The 17,898-nt window shown below is 42.4% G+C and overlaps 1 protein-coding gene across 5 annotated transcripts in view; it reads right to left on the bottom strand.

Moving 5' to 3' along the window:
• SEPTIN11 (septin 11) overlaps positions 1-17,898 on the bottom strand; it is a 112,780-nt gene that overhangs the window by 14,541 nt on the left and 80,341 nt on the right. For 3 of the 5 annotated variants that reach the window (XM_078394484.1, XM_078394483.1, XM_073002057.2), the window contains exons 8-9: positions 12,766-12,898; positions 11,787-11,974 (exon numbers count right to left, since the gene is read on the bottom strand). In XM_078394484.1, coding sequence (XP_078250610.1) covers positions 11,787-11,974; positions 12,766-12,898 — 321 coding nt within the window. Of the gene's footprint in view, positions 1-11,399; positions 11,521-11,786; positions 11,975-12,765; positions 12,899-17,898 lie in introns of those variants that run through there. The other 2 variants (XM_073002055.2, XM_073002060.2) reach the window with 2 other exon arrangements.

Below are 17,898 nucleotides of genomic sequence, written 5' to 3'. Positions count from 1 at the left end.
GTGGAGGGGAAAGCAGGGATCAAAGTGATCCTGCAGCGCTTTGATCCCTTTCCCCCTACACTTGCTAAGCCCCACTTAGATTTCTTAATTTTGGGTTAGAAAAGTGGGGCACGCGTCTTATACATGGAAAAATACGGTATTTTTCCAATCTCTTGTTTTGACTCGTATCATAGAATAATGAAGTTGGAAGGGGCTTATAAGGCCATCAAGACCATTCCCTTGCTCCAGGCAGGAATACAGATCAAAGAAGATCTGTCAACTGGCTGTCTCCATTTCTCTTGAATGTCTCCAGTGTTGGAGCACTCACCCACTCTCGAGATAATTGATTCTTCCTTTCTCTTAGAGGGAGGCGTCCCCCAGCTTTGCTAGGGTTGAGCCTTTGGAAGTGCCAAAGCTGAACGTGGAATGTTTTTCTAAGCAAACCCACAAACTTCCCCCACTTTTGATGAATACATGGATATGTTGTGCATCCTTCATATGAAGAAAGCAAGGATGGGCTCTCTGGAGGTTGTTAGGCTACAATTCCTATCACACTTCATCAGCAGTTATACTAGCTATAGTTAATGGAGATGTAGTCTGTCAATGTCTGGTGAACCGCACACTGCTCACTTGCGATATAAAGGAAACTCATCTGTCTATACAAAGAAACAACCATATTGTTTTTCCCTTAAGGACGTAAACATGGATGCCACTGCCAACCGTAGAAGTTCATAGGGGCCTTTAACAGGCTGACATATAAAGATGTCACTGCTGTTTAGGAAATATCCTGTGTGTTTGCACCAAAAACCTAAATTTGAAGTAAGGAATGCACTGTTTAAGCAACAACTGCACCAACTTAAGCCATTGAGTCCCTTGGAAAGGACAGGAAATAATGACATAATGAAGCTGTTTTCAGAGCTAAGTGAACATGTTTGAAATAATATCTGACATGCTGCAGCAGCCCATTTCGCATGCAGTAGTCAAAGAAGGTACCTTTTTCTGGACCATAGCAGCAAGACTTTTGAATATTCTATAGAGGAGACTCTTCCTGCATAAACTGGTGTATAATGAACAAGGCTACCTGATAGAGCACCTCTCCTTGATAGGCTAGTTTTCTATATCTAAAGATTCCCCAATCTCCTCTCCCAGGTTTCCACATTTTAAAAACTGCAGTAGAATGGTGGTATTCATGAGGGATTGGTTCTAAGCCCTCCTCTACGGAGGCTGGCAAACGTGGAAACAGTGAATGTTATACTTAACATGGTCTCTGGCTCCCTCCAGTGGGCAATTCTGGTAAATACACAGTGGAAATTTCTGGGTTTTTTTATTTAATATTTTCAGGTCGTGGATAAGTGAATCCATGGTTACTGAACCTGTGGACTGGGGGAGGGGGTTCCTATGGTACTGAAATAACAGATCAAGTTAAATTCTCAAACTTAGGGTGGGGACCTTTTGTCTGTCAACTGCCTTATCTCTGAGAGGTAAAAAGGTGAGGGTCATCCCTTGTATCCTTCTGCTGCTTTCTATTCTCTCTTTCCTTTTTTTGTCCTCACCCAGCAGGTTGTCATAGCAAGGACAGAGGTCTGAACAGACACATAGAGCAAGGACTATTGAAATTAGGCTGAGGTCCACAAGTTGTCCACCTTGCCTTAAAGAAATGGAGCCCTCATAACATGTTGAGAAGAATCTTACACACTACGGAGATACCCTTTGACATCTGGGAAGACTGTAAACTGTGAAGCAAGATCTACAAGTGGAGGACAAGAATTCTCCCTTGTGGTCGTGGAAATCTTGTTGCGCAATATATAGTAACTGATAGGAAGTGCATACCTAAGCAGTAAGCCAAAATTCTACTGGTGGAGCCTCTAATACAGAGGTGGCAAACTGTGGCCCTCCAGATGTTTCTCAGCAGGAATTCCCATAATTCCTCACAGTTGGCTCTAATGGCTTTAGCCACTGGGAGGTGTAAGCCCAAGCCATTTGAAGGGCCACAGCTGCCAACCTGGACACTAAAGTTGACGTGAAAATCTCCTGCTTTGTTCCACTTAAGTCACAGCTCGACAGAAGCCAATAACGGGTGGAGGAAAATTTATGAAGAAAGCTCCAAGAAAAGTATTTGAAAGAAATGAATCTAATTAAAAATGTTAAGCATGGTGTGTGTGTGTGTGTGTGTGTGTGTGTGTGTGTGTGTGTGTGTGTGTGTGTGTGTGTGTGTGTGTGTGTGTGTGTGTGTGTGTGTGTGTGTGTGTGTGTGTGTGTGTGTGTGTGTGTGTGTGTGTGTGTGTGTGTGTGTGTAGGAGTGGGAAGTCAGATTTGTTTGAAAATTTGTATCCACTTCAGCCTCAAAAATCTACAAACCAAGACTTCTATCCCTCATGAAGGAGAAATCACTGCAGTATTCATATTCCACGTCCATATCCTGAATACTTCAGAATGTTATGACTGATTATGATTATTTATTTATTTGAAATAGTTTTATCCTACCTTTCTCCTTAAAAAGAACCAAGCTTACATCAATAAAATACAATATTAAAGCTAACAAAAGTGAGTATACAAATTAGACACGGAAACGTCATATACGTTTCCAGATTCGTCCGGGCCACTTACCAACCTCAACGTAGCACTTGAGTGCATTATCACACTAATCCTAGAACCAGCCCACCTGGCCCCTCCCCAATCACTCATGGGCTAAGTAGAAAGATTCCTTGTCTTGCCTTCGCACCACAGAGGTCGGTTGTGCTGGGAGGTGGAGAAGGGGCTGCTTCCGAGATTGGCACAACAAGGACGACAGAGCCCACCACCACACAGAGCCCGGGAAATGGCTTTGCTAGGCAAATGAATACGAAATGCCCATGTCTACTACAAACATGAAAAGGGTCAAATACCACACCCCAAACCATAAGCAACACCTAAGCACATTCAAAGCAGTAAGGTACAACAACTCATTTTAAAAAAAAAACCACTCAGGCAGCCAGTCATTAAGGAAAAGCTTGCCCGAAAAGAAAAGTACAGTATTCATCTGATTGCATAAAGACAGCCTAGCCTCCAGTGGGAGGGAGTTCCAAAGTCTGGGAGCAGCAACAGGGAAGGCCTCTCTTGTGGACTTCCCTGTTGTGACCCCCCAAAATAACAACATGTCATTCTTAAAATTATTAGTTCCAACAGCTTGTATTTTGTTCTGACTATTAGAAATCTACAAGAAATAAATGTAGAATCATATACTATACTCTGAACTATTAACATAAACTTGCATTTTTATTATTCTTAGAACAAAAACTGAGAACTAGTTCCTTTACTTTCCTGCCCTGTATATTCTAAGCTCCTGAAAAGTATAAATAAAACTGTAAGAGCATCACTGAATCAGATCCAAGAGATCCATTTCTTGTAGCACCTTCTTCCGCTTCAGGACAACTAAATTCCTCTACGATCAATAACTCCAAGTCAAAATGCTAGTCTGTGAAACTCAAGTCTTTTTGATATTGACAAGCATTGGCTTCCTATGGTTTCCAAGCTGAATTCTGCCCTCCTGTACCTTTAATCTCAAGAGGCCAGGGATGAAACATAGGACTTTCTGCATTTAAAACATACTGTATGTTCTCCTCTCGAGCAATGGCTCATCTCCTTGTTACAGTGCAGCGATCAAGCACTCCCAACAGGGCGCATGAGACAATATATCATTGTATTAAGCAAAATGAATCACACCAATGATCCATTTAGCCCACTCTCTCCTACCTTTTTTGACAGTGACAAGCAGTCTTATACGCAGGAAGCCTTTTCCACTTCAGTTACCAGAAATATTTTATTGAGAAGTTCTATTCCTCTCAATATTCCTCAGCTTGTGTCCTGGGAAGCACTATGCAAATACCAGAGAACAACAAGCATTCTACTTCAGAACTCCATACTCCATAAGGCCTTCTGGTGCCCAACACCCAAATGGGTTTGTATTCCACTATGCCGGGTTTAAGAAGAAAACTATGCTCGGGGCACTGTAAAAGTTAGTCCATTGACAGGCTCACAGTTGTTACTATAGAAATCCAAACCCTGACGTATGCAAACCAGAATACAACAGGATCCATGGAAGGGGAATTGGTTCCCAGCCCCCCCCCCCCCGGATGCTGAAAAATCCTGATTATAGCAACCGCTATTATAATTAGGGATGTGGTGGCACTGCGGGTTAAACCGCAGAAGCCTCTGGGCTGCAAGGTCGGAAGACCAGCAGTTCGAATCCACGCGTTGGAGTGAGCTCCTGTCGCTTGTCCCAGCTCCTGCCAACCTAGCCGTACGAAAGCATGTAAAAATGCAAGTAGATAAATAATTACCACCACGGTGGGAAGGAAACAGCGTTCCGTGTCTAGTTGCACTGGCCATGTGACCACGGAAGATTGTCTTCAGACAAAACACTGGCTCTACAGCTTGGAAACGGGGATGAGCACCGCCCCCTAGATTCGGACACGACTAGACAATTTGTCAAGGGGAACCTTTAGCTTTACCTTATTATAATAGCATATATGAGACCATGGTATCTATCTATCTATCTATCTATCTATCTATCTATCTATCTATCTATCTATCTATCTATCTATCTATCTATCTATCTATCTATCTATCTATCTATCTATCTATCTATCTATCTATCTATCTATCTATCTATCTGTCTGTCTGTCTGTCTGTCTGTCTGTCTGTCTGTCTGTCTGTCTGTCTATCGATGCCTCCCACTAGTGGCCATTCCTGGTAACTTCCTCATTAGAAATATATATTTTGGGGATTTTTCTTTTAATGTTTTTAATAGTTGCAGACCACAGATAAGTGAGTCGGTGGATACTGCTTCCGTGGATACTGCATTTCATTACAGAATGACTGAAAACAAGAAACAAAACATTTGGGAAGCAGACATCAAAGCCTAGATTTCAATAATGAAATAAGTGAAATAATTAAAGAATACATGCCTGAGCATCCATTAGCCCATAAGGGGTGTGGCAATTCTCACCTGTACAGAAAACCCGTCTGCAGGGAACACTATGCAACCCATCTGTGGGAACATTCCCATCATGCACAGATCGGAGATGTTTGTCAGGGTCTTGCGCCTGCCCTGGAAGCCACAAGCAAGAGAGGAGAGCCCTGTGGGGGACACTAATTTTTGTGACTAGCAGGAATGATGAAGCTTCCAAATAATCTAGGCTTGGTGTAAATCTCTAGGAGCCAGGGCATGCAGGTCTTGGAAGTGTTATTGTTTTAAACTACATATGTCAGAATCCTCAAACCGTCATGGCCACAGTACATGCTGGCTGGGGGAATTCGGTACTGCAGAGCAAAAATGTAACTTTCCCCCTCTCCATTCAAGAGATCACTAACTTCTGCTTGCAGAATGCTGGCTCTGGTCTTTACTCGCCTCTTCTAGTAAATGCCTGTGGAAATAATACGTAGAGGAACAGCCATTGACTGTCAAGATTCCGATATTGCCCCTTGTGTTCTGTTCTTACCTCTCACAAGCATATGTTTATTGGTGTGTTATGTAGGGTTTCTATACTGAAGGAAGACCTGCCTTGTCACTGCTTCTCAGTGCATGTATATGCTGCAAAACAGCCTCATGGCCATCTGATGATAGCACAACTATGTATGTGAATTGAGCTGCATTTCAAGGAATCTGTAAATTAATATCAACAGCTGCAACAACAGAGTACAGCCACACAGGGGAACTCTAGAAATATGAAAGAGATGAGCAACGTGAGACATACTCTTATAGGTATCGTGAGTCTCTTCCACATGTTGCAAAAATAAATCACAAGAGTCTCAACATTTCTACACTTCGCACCAACATTCCCTCTAAGCTGTGCAGCTGCGCAGTGCTGTATTGGTGCTGCACAACCACAGTTAAGAGTCCCCACTCAGATGGCTCTGGTCGTGATTGGAACTTTGCACTCATGGGGCAAGGCTTCCATTCAGTGCTGGAGGAAAATAAGAGGGAATGTTGGTTCGCACCCCTTTTTACACCTCTGCTCCCTGCTCACCCTGATTTTCTCCTCCTGGAAAGGTTTTGTTTCTTTCAGCAGTGCCTTGAATAAAATGTGGTTTGGTTTCCTCGTGGCAATCCTAAATAAAGAAACGCCCACAAAGAAACTTTCCATAAGGCACAAGAAGTAGGAGACAGCCAAGTCTGAAAAGCAAGTCAGAATTTTTCTATCTTCTTATTGCCTGTTTTCAAAAATTCACCAGCACACGACTCATGCATGCTGAGACAAAAATTCTTGCATATTTCTTCCTATACTCAGAGGAGGATGAAGTTTATTGGGAGAAATTAAAAGTAGGAGGTCACTTGAGACTGTGCTTATACGGTAGGACCACAATATCTGTGACGGATCGGTTCCAAGCCCCCCGTGGATATTGAAAAACACAGATGTATAGAATGCTGTACATTGCATGCTCTTTCACTTCCTCTAGTGGACATTTCTGGTAAATATACACAGGAAATACACATAAATATGTGTTTCTGGGGTTTTTTATTTAGTATTTTCAGGAAGTGGATAAATGAATCAGCAGATAAGGGGTCTTACTGTACAGAAAGCAATGTGTAAGCAACCATAGCCTCATCTGAGCTAGGGATCATTCCCAAAAAAACTTTAAATGCTAGGGGCTCTGCTCTGGAAGATGTGATAAAATAGAAGGGAAATGTCTCTGAGCATATATTCTTACTTATTATTCACTACTGGAAAACCATACCTAGCCATGTATATTTACTTGGGCTGGGGTATTCTGAAAGCTGTAGTTGAAAAAAATGTAACTTTCCCCATCATTGAGTATAGAGAATTCCAAGTCACAGGGAATAGTCTACAAGTTGGAGCTGAGCCGCAACTCCTCTCCTTATATGGGTCTCAGTATGTGGGTCAAAGTCCATCAGGAAGTGATCCCTTAAGAGATAGTACCATTGTGTTCTTGAGTGGCTACTACTCATTTCAATAGGACTGGCAGGGCAAAATTTCCAGCTGTCTAGCATCTGTGCTCCTCACCCATTCCACCACAAAAGGGGTTTTGTGAACAAGGCTGGAAAGGAACAAAAACGAGACAAGTTACCAGCAAATGTGCAATGCTGGGTCAATGTTTTTCAGGCTGAAACAGCCTTCTGTATTGAAGCTTATACAGTGGTGCCTCGCTTGACGACATTAATCTGTTCCAGCGAAATTGCTGTAGAGCGAAATCGTTGTCAAGCGAAAGTAAAAAGCCCATTAGAATGCATTAGAAACCGATTAATGCATTATAATGGGCGAAATACCTCATCGTAAAGCGAAGATCCTCCATAAGGTGGCCACTTTCTGCTCCCTGTAGAGTGAAGAATCCATCCCTAACACAGCGGGGAGCCATTCTGAACAGCGGGCGGCCATTTTGGAACCCCAACGATCAGCTGTTTCGATCATCGTAAAGCGAAAAATCAGTTGCCAAAGCAGGGAACTGATCATCATAAAGTGTTGTGGTTTTCTTTTGGGGAGGCTATCTGAACATCGTGTTGCGATTGCAAAAGTGATCGCAAAAAATAATCGTTAAGCTGGTTTGTCGTGGAACGGGGCAATCGTTAAGCGGGGCACCACTGTATTTGTAGACCTGTCCAGAGACAGACCCTATTAACAAGGTCCAACAATCACCCCTCATACTTAAGACAAGGCACAGTTCCATTGGGCAAAATTTTATAAGAAAAATAGTGATTCTTCCATGTAAAACAGCTTCATAAAAAATAGTTACTCTTTCAAAGAATCCTTCATTTTACAAAAATAAATTTGATATACGTACGGTCCCTCCCCCTACAAGACAAATTATCAAAATTGACCTTACTCTGCTCTTTAAACTTTAAAGACAAACACTTATTGCAACATGAGTTTTCATGAACTCAAGTTCCTTTCCACAGATGCATAAGGTGCTGTCCTCTTGTCAGGTGTACCTGTTTCATAGAAACATGGATGACCTACTGTTCCACTTCATGGTGCCTGGCTATGCTGCTGACAGCAGGAGAGGGGAACCATCAACCTGGGAACCTAATCCCAACCCCACCGTCTAGCCATCACCAACTAGCTTTCAAAGCTTCTCCTGCCCTCCCCTCAGATCTGTGATCACAGGGAAGAGTTTATTTAAAACCCAAGAAGGCTATGCATTGAAATGAACTCTGGCATGCAGCCCTGGGCGGTCTTGCAAGCAACTGGAGCGCTAGTTTGCAGACTGTGGAGGTTTGGGAAACTTGAAAATAGTTGCACTGGAATAAACTAGTAAGGTTTACATTTGACCCAAAGCCACTTTGCTTTGATCCCATCTCTTAGCTGCACTTACTGCAAAAATACAGCCCCAATATCTTTTTCCAATTTTCAAAGTGGTCCCTGGTTCAAAAAAAGAGTCTCCCTTCCCTGGTTTACAGTCTTTTTGCCCTATTTGATATAAATTGCTGCTATGCATCTGATGAAGTACAATGTGAATGGAATACTATGTGCCTCATTTCAATCCATTAGTTTTAGATGTTTTAGAAGGAAGGAAGGAAGGAAGGAAGGAAGGAAGGAAGGAAGGAAGGAAGGAAGGAAGGAAGGAAGGAAGGAAGGAAGGAAGGAAGGAAGGAAGGAAGGAAGGAATATGAAGACAACTTTCAGTGGACCAACTTCCATCACCACAAGTGCAAGAAAGAAGAACTGGATCAACTCCGGACCACTTTTTTTTGTAGATAACTGATCTCTGAACCAAAATGCCAGTCACTTGCAGAGAGACATGGTGGCCAAGATTAACAAGCAGCATCAGCATGTAAGACAGTAATGACTGCAAGTTCTGCAACACCAAGAATCTGATCAGCTGCTTCTCATTTGACTATTACTACAGCTAAATAAAGCAAGGCTTGGCCCATAGCAAGTATTTTTAGTGGCTAAAGCCACAGAAAAGTGATTCATAAGTACTTCTAATAAGGAGATATATATATATATCTCCTTATATATATATCTCCTTATTAGAAGATATATATATCTCCTTATTAGAAGTACTTACTTATTAGAAGTACTATATATATATATATATAGCCTCGTGGCGCAGTGGTTAAAACGCTGTACTGCAGCTAAAACTGTGCTCACGACCTGGGGTTCAAATCCCAGGTAGCCGGCTCAAGGTTGACTCAGCCTTCCATCCTTCCGAGGTCGGTAAAATGAGTACCCAGCTTGCTGGGGGGGCAATGTGTAGCCTGTATAATTAAAAATTGTAAACCGCCCGGAGAGTGCTTGTATATATTTCCTTATTAGAAGTACTTATGAATCACTTTTCTGTCCTCCAGAACTTGCTCAAAGTGATGTACAATTTAAAACAATAAAATAACAATGGAGTGCATGTCCTAGAGTACATAAGCATATTTATCTTTTGCACCTCGCTGTTTCTGAAACCTTTGATTCCTTTGGCAATGCCTTACATGCACACACCCTAGTCAGGTGGCAATCTAGCATTCTCTGTATATCTGTCAATCCTTGTGGCTGCTGTATCCCAATCATAGAGGCCAGTTCCCCTTCAGGCAGTATGTTTGTAGTGCTACATGCACATAAGCAGAATCATAATGGAACTGACAGAGGCGTTGGCTGCCACCAGTATTAGGACAGAACAATCACGTCAGACAACGGATGTGGGGCACCGGGATGTATTAAGCTTTTAAGGAAGGTGATTGTATCTTGAAAAAATATAGTCAAGGTTGCAATAGAACTGCACCTATTGCTTTCTTGTTATTCGGCTGCTCGTCTCATTCTATGATGCACAATCGTGCAAAATATATCTATTTTCTCTCCCTAATGAATTTACAAACACTTCTTTTTTTTTGTCACAAGATTTTATACGGCAAACGAAATTATTGAGTTTGGAAGGGTGCATGTGATTGTTACACTTCTCCAAAGAGGACATAGCTTTTAAAAGTACAGTAGTCCTGCAGTGTCCATGGGGATCCGTTCCAAGGCCACTCCCATAAATGCTGAAAAATGTGGAAATATCAAACACTATACAGAAGGACCCCCAGATATACAAGATCAATATCTGTGGTTTCAATTATCAACAGTCTGAAAATATTAAAATATTAAAAGAAAAAAATCCAGAAAAAACCCTATTTTCACGTATTACCAGAAGCCAGAGACCGTGCTATGAATAAATGTTAGTGAAGACTACATAGCATTATTTCTGGCACTGTTTAGTGCCAAGTTCTGGTGATGGATGTAAAAAATATTTTTCTTTGTTTTCCCCCCTTATACCATGCTATATATAGCATATATATAGCTATATATTCGTTATTATCCACAGTTTTTAGTATCTACAGAGGGGTTTGGAACAAATCCCCAGGAAATATGTGGGTCCTACCATAAATTGCATGGTCTATGGCTCCCTCTAGTAACCACTTCTGGTAAATATACCCTGGAAATATATATTTCCAGGTTTTTTCTTTAGTATTTTTTTCTTTAGTATTCTTGGGTTTTTTTTTCCCTTTAGTCTTTTCTGGCAATGGATACATGAAATCAGTGGATAATGATCCTGTGGATGGGGTCAATGCTGGTTATGGTCTTCTCCCCTATGGCTTGAATTTCAACAGTGTTCTGAATGCTTTCTAAAAAGTCACTAATAAATAGTTGGACCTTCTCAAAACCCTGTGCATTGTGTGAGACCCCACATACACAGCACATCTCATCACTGACAATGGAAGAAAGCCTTTTTCAATCCCTTTCTCCACCTCCTTTATCGGGGTGGCAAAGGTTTCAGTACAAATGTGGGATTCTATCTCATAGCACGGATGGCAGAAACTTGTTCCCCCACCACACACACAGGTATTTCAAGGCTGTATCTGCACATTCAACAAAACTCTTGTTATCTATCTAAGATATAAAACTGGCACTACATAGAGACGTTCACATAACTAGAGGTAACGCAGATTGTAACTCCTACTTGTCAAATATGTTTGGCACTAAGGGAGTCTATGCTAAAGATGCTTCTGGCTGGTGTGAATATAATATCAGCAGGAATGTTGAGTATATTTAAGAGACTTGAGTCGGACCTTTGGAAAGTTACTTTTTGGACTACCCTCCTCACAATTCTTCAGTCAGCCAGCAATCAGAGTTGTTTTCCACTAGGGGATTCTGGGAGATATAATCGAGAAAGTGAACTTTTCAAAGCTGTGATTGGGTCACAGGATCTTGTGAGGCTCCTCTCTTTCAGAGGCAACTTTCATACACACATACCCCCCCCCCCACAAGTAATACAATTTTGGGTGTACTCTTGTCTCGGCTATGGGAACCTTAAAGCACAATCCCGATTCCCAGTATTGGTCCCTTAACCCGTGGTAACCCTAAGGTAATGTCACATCGATATCACCCATCATGGTTTGGGGTTCAGGGAATCAGCAAGGACTATAGGGGCATCATGGGGAAAGAATGTGGAATTGTTGGCTATTACAAAGTCAGTCTAGCCAACTCTCGGATGGTGCGTTCGGTTTTCCACCTTCCAAGTGTTCTCTCGCTTCTTCGGTCAAACTAGTCCAGCTTTGCAAAATAGTATTTAGGTACCCTATGTGGTTAAAAAAATAAAATCAAAGTCGTATTCCCACCCCACCTATCCCTCTTGTCTCTTAGAAAAAACGTATTTATATATTTAAATATATATATATATAAACGTATATATATTTAAAATTCACTCTGGATTTAAAAGGCGGGAGTTGAGGGAAGCCCAGTTTCCAGTCTGATAATGGGAAGAAGCAAATACAGACATGCAACAGAAGACAGCACACCGGAACAGAAACCCACAGAGCTGAGTGTGGGGGGGCAACGTCTTACTTTTTCTTGTCTTTCTCTTTCTTGGTTTGTTGAGAGCCAGCCTGTTGACTCTGTGACTGTAAAAGCTGCGCTGCTGCTTTTTTCTTCTGGAAATTGCTCAGCTCCTCCTCCAGGTCTTTCTTCTTGTCCTCTACCTTCTTCTTCTCTTCTTGATGAGTCCGCTTTAGGTGGTCAAACTTCTCATGAAGCTGCCCACGCGGAAGGGTAGGAGGGGGAAGTTCAGAAAAGGGGGGGGGGAGAAGGGAGGAGAAAAAAAAAATCACGAGTGACAGAAACACCAGAACTTGGAAAGGTTACTTAACAGGGACTACAATTCCCACAATCCCTGTCCAATCGGCACATGGCCACTTGTGCTTGGCGCCCCACTTGCCCTCTTTTGGTGCAAAAAGGGAACTGGGATGTGAAACATCAACTATTCTGATTGGCAAGTAGCTCGGCCATGTTAAATACCAGGAGCCAGGCTCTGTTGGAGGAGTGGAACAATAGCTTCTGTCTCCTGAAGTTTAAATCCCAGTCTCTAGCTCTCCGGAGCTGGAGTCCCAGAGGCAGTTCCTGTCATTCTGTCAACTCCTGCGACGTCGCTGGAACCAGTTGTATTGGCTCTTGCCTTTCCATTGGACCATTTCAGCAACGTGGAGAGGGGGGATCTGCTGCTTGGGTAACAGCCTATCCTCCATATTACTTTACCCAGGCTTCATGCTCTGGAGAGGACACTCCTTGATTCAGAGCATGTTACCATAGTCTTTCAAGACTGAAGGATGCCTATGATGCCTATGATGATGATGATGAGCTCTTGGTTCAGGTCTGGTTATGAAGGACCTCAGGTCTGGACCAGGCAGTGTCTCCCCAAAAGGGATCAGGGTGGGCATCAAAATCAAGCTAAAAATCAGTGTAGGGAGGAACTCCATGGAACCACTAATGTTCCCAAGCCAACCCCCTACAGCTGCAATCCATTCCCCACCTCCCCAGATCCAATTACCTCTTTTTCTGCTTCTTTCAACTCGGCTTCTTTCTCTTTCACCCGCATGACAAACATCTGCCTCATCTCTTCTTCCTTTTTCTGGAGCTCACCCAGGAATTCATTTCTCTTGGCTTCGTAGGTTTCTTGCAGACTTGTTATATCGAATCATCCCCCCCAAAAAGATGGTGGTGACGGCAATGGTGTTAAGATGTTGGGGAAGGAAAGCCAAACCCAAAGTTAATAACGAGAGCGAGAAATATCAGCAACAAGTCAAGAACCACAAAATAAAATTAACACTTAACAGCTCAAGTTTAAACCAATTCAGGCTGCGCTCAGAGACAATTCCAGACATTTCTTCCTCTGGAATGGCTGCAAGAGACTGGAAGCATTCAGTTTTCAACTAAATACAGTCTTGTCTTTTTATCCAAACCAGGATGAAGTGGGATCAATTTTCACTAGAGATGGGCGCGAATCACCAGTTCAGCTGTTTATGCCAGTTCACTTATTGCCTGTTTGGCTCTTCAAAGCTTCATCTCCTCCATTGGGCACCCAATGTAGAAGCAAGCAGCCTGGCTTCCCTGCCCTGCCTTCTCTGGGTGCTGCAGGGCAATAAACTGGTGGTTCATGCCCATCTCGTTTTCACTACGAGTTGTCTGAAAAAGTATAGTTCAAACAATGGATCATGATTCTGACACACCGTTCAGATTGACCACAGATAAAACGTACCCTTGGTACAAGCAAAGTGACTCAGAGAACTCTGGTTGGTTGGAAGCAAATCTGGATGCTTGTTTTACTCTTCTATATGATTCACAATACTATCTGAAGATTTGTTGATGCCATGATGGTGCAATCTTCACTTCGTTCTATGTCAAAACACTAACTGTTCCAACTCCTTATCCAAGTGGCTCTGAAGACCTCTGGCTAAGCCATTACACTGACTTCAGTCTCTTTTACATGAGCAACTGGAAATAAGTAAAGCAGCCCTTCATAGCAAGGCCTCTGAATGATAATCCTGTCTCTTTGTACCCTGGAGTGAATGACCACACGAACAGGAAAATGATCATGATCTCAACTACACAGAATTCAATGGAAATTATTGTGTTACACACACATGCAATAGAGATGTTAATTCTATGTGAAAACTCCTTTGATATGCAAACCCCAACAGACACTTCACTACATACTCTCTCTTCTGTTTTGGTAAACACCTATTGATCCTCATCTTGGAAATCTAACAGCCCCAGACATAAAGGATACTACGATATGTCACTGAGTGACAGACATGGCCTGAAATGTCCAAATTCAGTCGTCTACTTGATTGCAATACTCACTGGCTGATTTTAGGCCAGCCATGCTCTTCAAACCCAACTGTCTGTAATCTTGCATGACTTGGGCGGTGTGAAGAGGAACTGATTAAAGTGGTCCTTCCTGGAAGTGAGCCATCCCCTCAATCATCTCGGGCAGAAGGAGGCGACACCATGTTATTTAATTTAACCCTAGGAATGCGAGAGATGTCTCTAGAAGAAGGCCAGGCTAGGGAGAAGGTGGAAGGAGAACAGCCAAGATTGGAAGGTTTTCTAATGATGATAGAGTGGGAGGCTCCAATACTTTGGCTATTTCATGAGAAGAGAAGGCTCCTTGGAAAAGATCCTGATGTTGGAAAAGTGTGAAGGCAAGAGGAGAATGGACAGTGTCACTGAAGCTGCCAACATGAATTTGACCCAACTCCAGGAGGCAGTGGAAGATAGGAGGGCCTGGCGTGCTCTGGTCTATGGGGTCACAAAGAGTCGGACACGACTAAACAACAAGAGCTTATGCACAAGACAGATCCTGGAGCTGAGGCTCCAATACTTTGGCCATCTCCTGAGAAGAGAAGACTCCCTGGAAAAGATCCTGATGTTGGGGAAATGTGAAGGCAAGAGGAGAAGGGGACGACAGAGGATGAGACGGATGGACAGTGTCATCAAAGTGACCAACATGAATTTGACCCAATTCCGGGAGGCAGTGGAAGACAGTAAGGCCTGGTGTGCTCTGGCCCATGGGGTCATGAAGAACTGGACAAAGAACAAGTGAGTTGGAAGGAACTTATAAGGCCATCGAATCCAACCCCCTGCTCAAGGCAGGAATCCAAATCAAAGCAGTTCTGATAGGTGGCGGTCCAACTTTCTCTTGAATGCCTCCAGTGTTGGAGTTATCATCACCTCCTGAGGTAATTGGTTCCACTATTTTACTGTTCTAACAGTTATGTTTTTACTGATATTCTGGGTTTCTGTAGCTTGAGCCCATTATTAGGTGTCCTGCCCTCTGAGATGAATTGACAGTTAAGCCCCTATCTACCTTCCAATAGCCAATCAAAAAGGAGATAATGTATTTAAGGAAAATCATGATGAAACATATTTTTTTCTAATCACTTGAGAGGTTACCTGTTCTGAAAGTATAGCAAGTGTATCTTCTCTGCTTTGACCCTGAGCCCTGAAGCACTCTAGGATTCTTGCTGTTTTCGCTTCTAAGCTGCCCTCAAGCTGTCACAAGCCCCTGCTAAGTCCTCACAATTTTACGCCAGACTTGTTAATGAGCTTGCTTAAGCTCTTCCTGATTCTGAGGAGGGAGCATCTAGTTTCTGTTGCTCCTTATTTGCCATATCTTTTGCAAAGGAAATGACAGTCTCTTATCCCCTTTGGTTTCAGTGTTTACAGTTTGTTTAGCGTACCCTGTCAAAAACTGACATAAGCTGCTGAAGACACCCGGCTGGGTTAAAAAGATTAGCTCCAAGTTTATTTGTGGGCTGAGGATGGGTGAAGAAAGGCAGATCTCTTTGCTGAATTGCACAACTGGACTAGAAACAGGGGAGTATCCCCATCTATATCCCTCCACTTCCTCTCTGGGCTTGGACATTTATGTGGGGAAAAAATTAAGCTCTATACTCTAATAATCGCTTTCTTCTTATTAGTGGAAGCCATGTTGAAAACCTGCTTACAGTGACTACGTGCTACCACTAAAATAAGTAAGTAAGTAAGTAAGTAAGTAAGTAAGTAAGTAAGTAAGTAAGTAAGTAAGTAAGTAAGTAAGTAAGTAAGTAAGTAAGTAAGTAAGTAAGAAGAAAGAAAGAAAGAAAGAAAGAAAGAAAGAAAGAAAGAAAGAATAAAAAAGAGAGAAAGAGAGAGAGAGAAGGAAGGAAGGAAGGAAGGAAGGAAGGAAGGAAGGAAGGAAGGAAGGAAGGAAGGAAGGAAGGAAGGAAGGAAGGAAGGAAGGAAGGAAGGAAGGAAGGAAGGAAGGAAGGAAGGAAGAAAGAAAGAAAGAAAGAAAGAAAGAAAGAAAGAAAGAAGAGCAGCCATTTGTGTTCATCAGTGGAACTGGCCAATTTTCCTCCAGAATTCTGCAACTGTCTTTTTTTTAAAAAAATTGGTCATTTGAATCATTTTGGGAAAAGCAGAATTACTCTTCAAGATAAGTCACAGAACCATGTCAAATAATATCTACACAGCAGTTGTAACAAGCAAACCAGGCTTCAGATACCTGGGTCAAAGATAACAATGGCAGACTTAGTAAGTTAATGCTACATTTGGACTACAGTACAGATAGGTTTAAGGGCCTATGTGTACCAGCAATTAGCTGGGAATATGCATAGCTTAGAATCATTCCTTTGTTCTACTGCACTTCCCAGAGTTCCCTGGACTGATGTATTCCTGGAGTTACAGTGCGATAGTGTAACTTTCCCATGATGTGGGAACCTCTTTTTCCTATTTCCATGGTGCACTGTTGTGAAAATATAGTGAAGAGACTGGTGGTCTCTTAGAGTCTAGCCAGTTCTATTTGGTATAATACATTTATTCTTGTGAAATGTAGAAACAAGCAGCTAGCATTGCCTCCAGAGAGGACCTACTATGCCAACATGTGCTAATGTGAGAGAATGAAAATATAAAGCTTCTGTACTTGGGTACTGCTGGCACTGGGAAAACATCCCAGGAAAACCAACACTTTTTCAGTCAAGTAACCCAGTTTTCTCAGAAATCCATTCCTTCAAGGGACTGTTCCCCCATATTGCTGAATTCAGTGTGCATTTACTATCAAAGGAACTCTGCAGAAGTCAAGATGGGAAGAAAGCTGCATTTCCAGAAATTAAAAATTGGTACATCATTTTACATTCATTTATAATGGCATGTCTGTCTCTAATTGATCTATAAATGAACCCCAGGAAACAGGGTGGACATCCCTCTGCCCAAATTTAAAAAAAAAAAACAGCATTGAAGTTGCTGGAGAGGTATCGAAAAACATTGGGCTCGCAAGAAACTGATTAGATACAGGCTGATTCAGCAGCCGATCAGTGAGAACTAGGGCCTGGCTCCAGACCAGACCAGCCAGGCAGCTAGTTCTTGGCAGAATGTGACGAGAACCTGCTTGGCCACATGGATGCAGGCAGAAAAACAGGAGAAAGTAGGTGGCAAATGACAACCCAACAGCATCTGTCGCTCACAAATGCGCAACACTGACAAAGCGCATTGCTGGGACGAAGCACACCCAGAAGCCAAGTAGATGGGACCCCCAATGTTTTACATAATCACTTCACCTCTACCCTTGTATAATCCAATCTCTCTCTCTCTCTCTCTCTCTCTCTCTCTCTCTCTCTCTCTCTCTCTGTGTGTGTTTTAAAGTGGAGGGCTCTGGTGATGAATAGGAAGATAAACCTAGTCCATTTTACATCTAGCAAATAAACATCTAGTAAATAAATAAACTACACTGTGGAATTCTTTGCAACACTATCATATAGACACAAACAAAAGGTAATAGAGTACATTTGATAATGAAGAGGCACTCCCTGCATCTCTGGAACTGCCAAGCAAGCAAGCAAGCAAGCACAGAATTCAACCTGTGGTGCAAAGTTCATCATCTTGCATAGCTCAGCGGTCTTTCTCTTACAGCTGAGTAGATAAAGGGTAGTGGTTCAGTGAGGCTTCAAAAGCAACAAGGCTCCAAGAATTATTTCTAGTGGCCTAGGGAGGGAAGCTAACGCTCCTGTAGATACTAGTTCTATTCATTAACAATGATAAAATGGTGCGGCTATTATTATTTTACTTAAATGCCAAAGAAAACACACCACACAATGCCATGTCTCAAGCCTAAGAAGCAGACTATTTGGAAGGGCTCTTTCTG

Source organism: Pogona vitticeps, chromosome 5, assembly GCF_051106095.1.
Source record: "Pogona vitticeps strain Pit_001003342236 chromosome 5, PviZW2.1, whole genome shotgun sequence".
NCBI classification, from domain to species: domain Eukaryota; kingdom Metazoa; phylum Chordata; class Lepidosauria; order Squamata; family Agamidae; genus Pogona; species Pogona vitticeps.
Note: the sequence above shows the minus strand (reverse complement) of the source record. Positions and strands in the feature narration are given on the sequence as shown.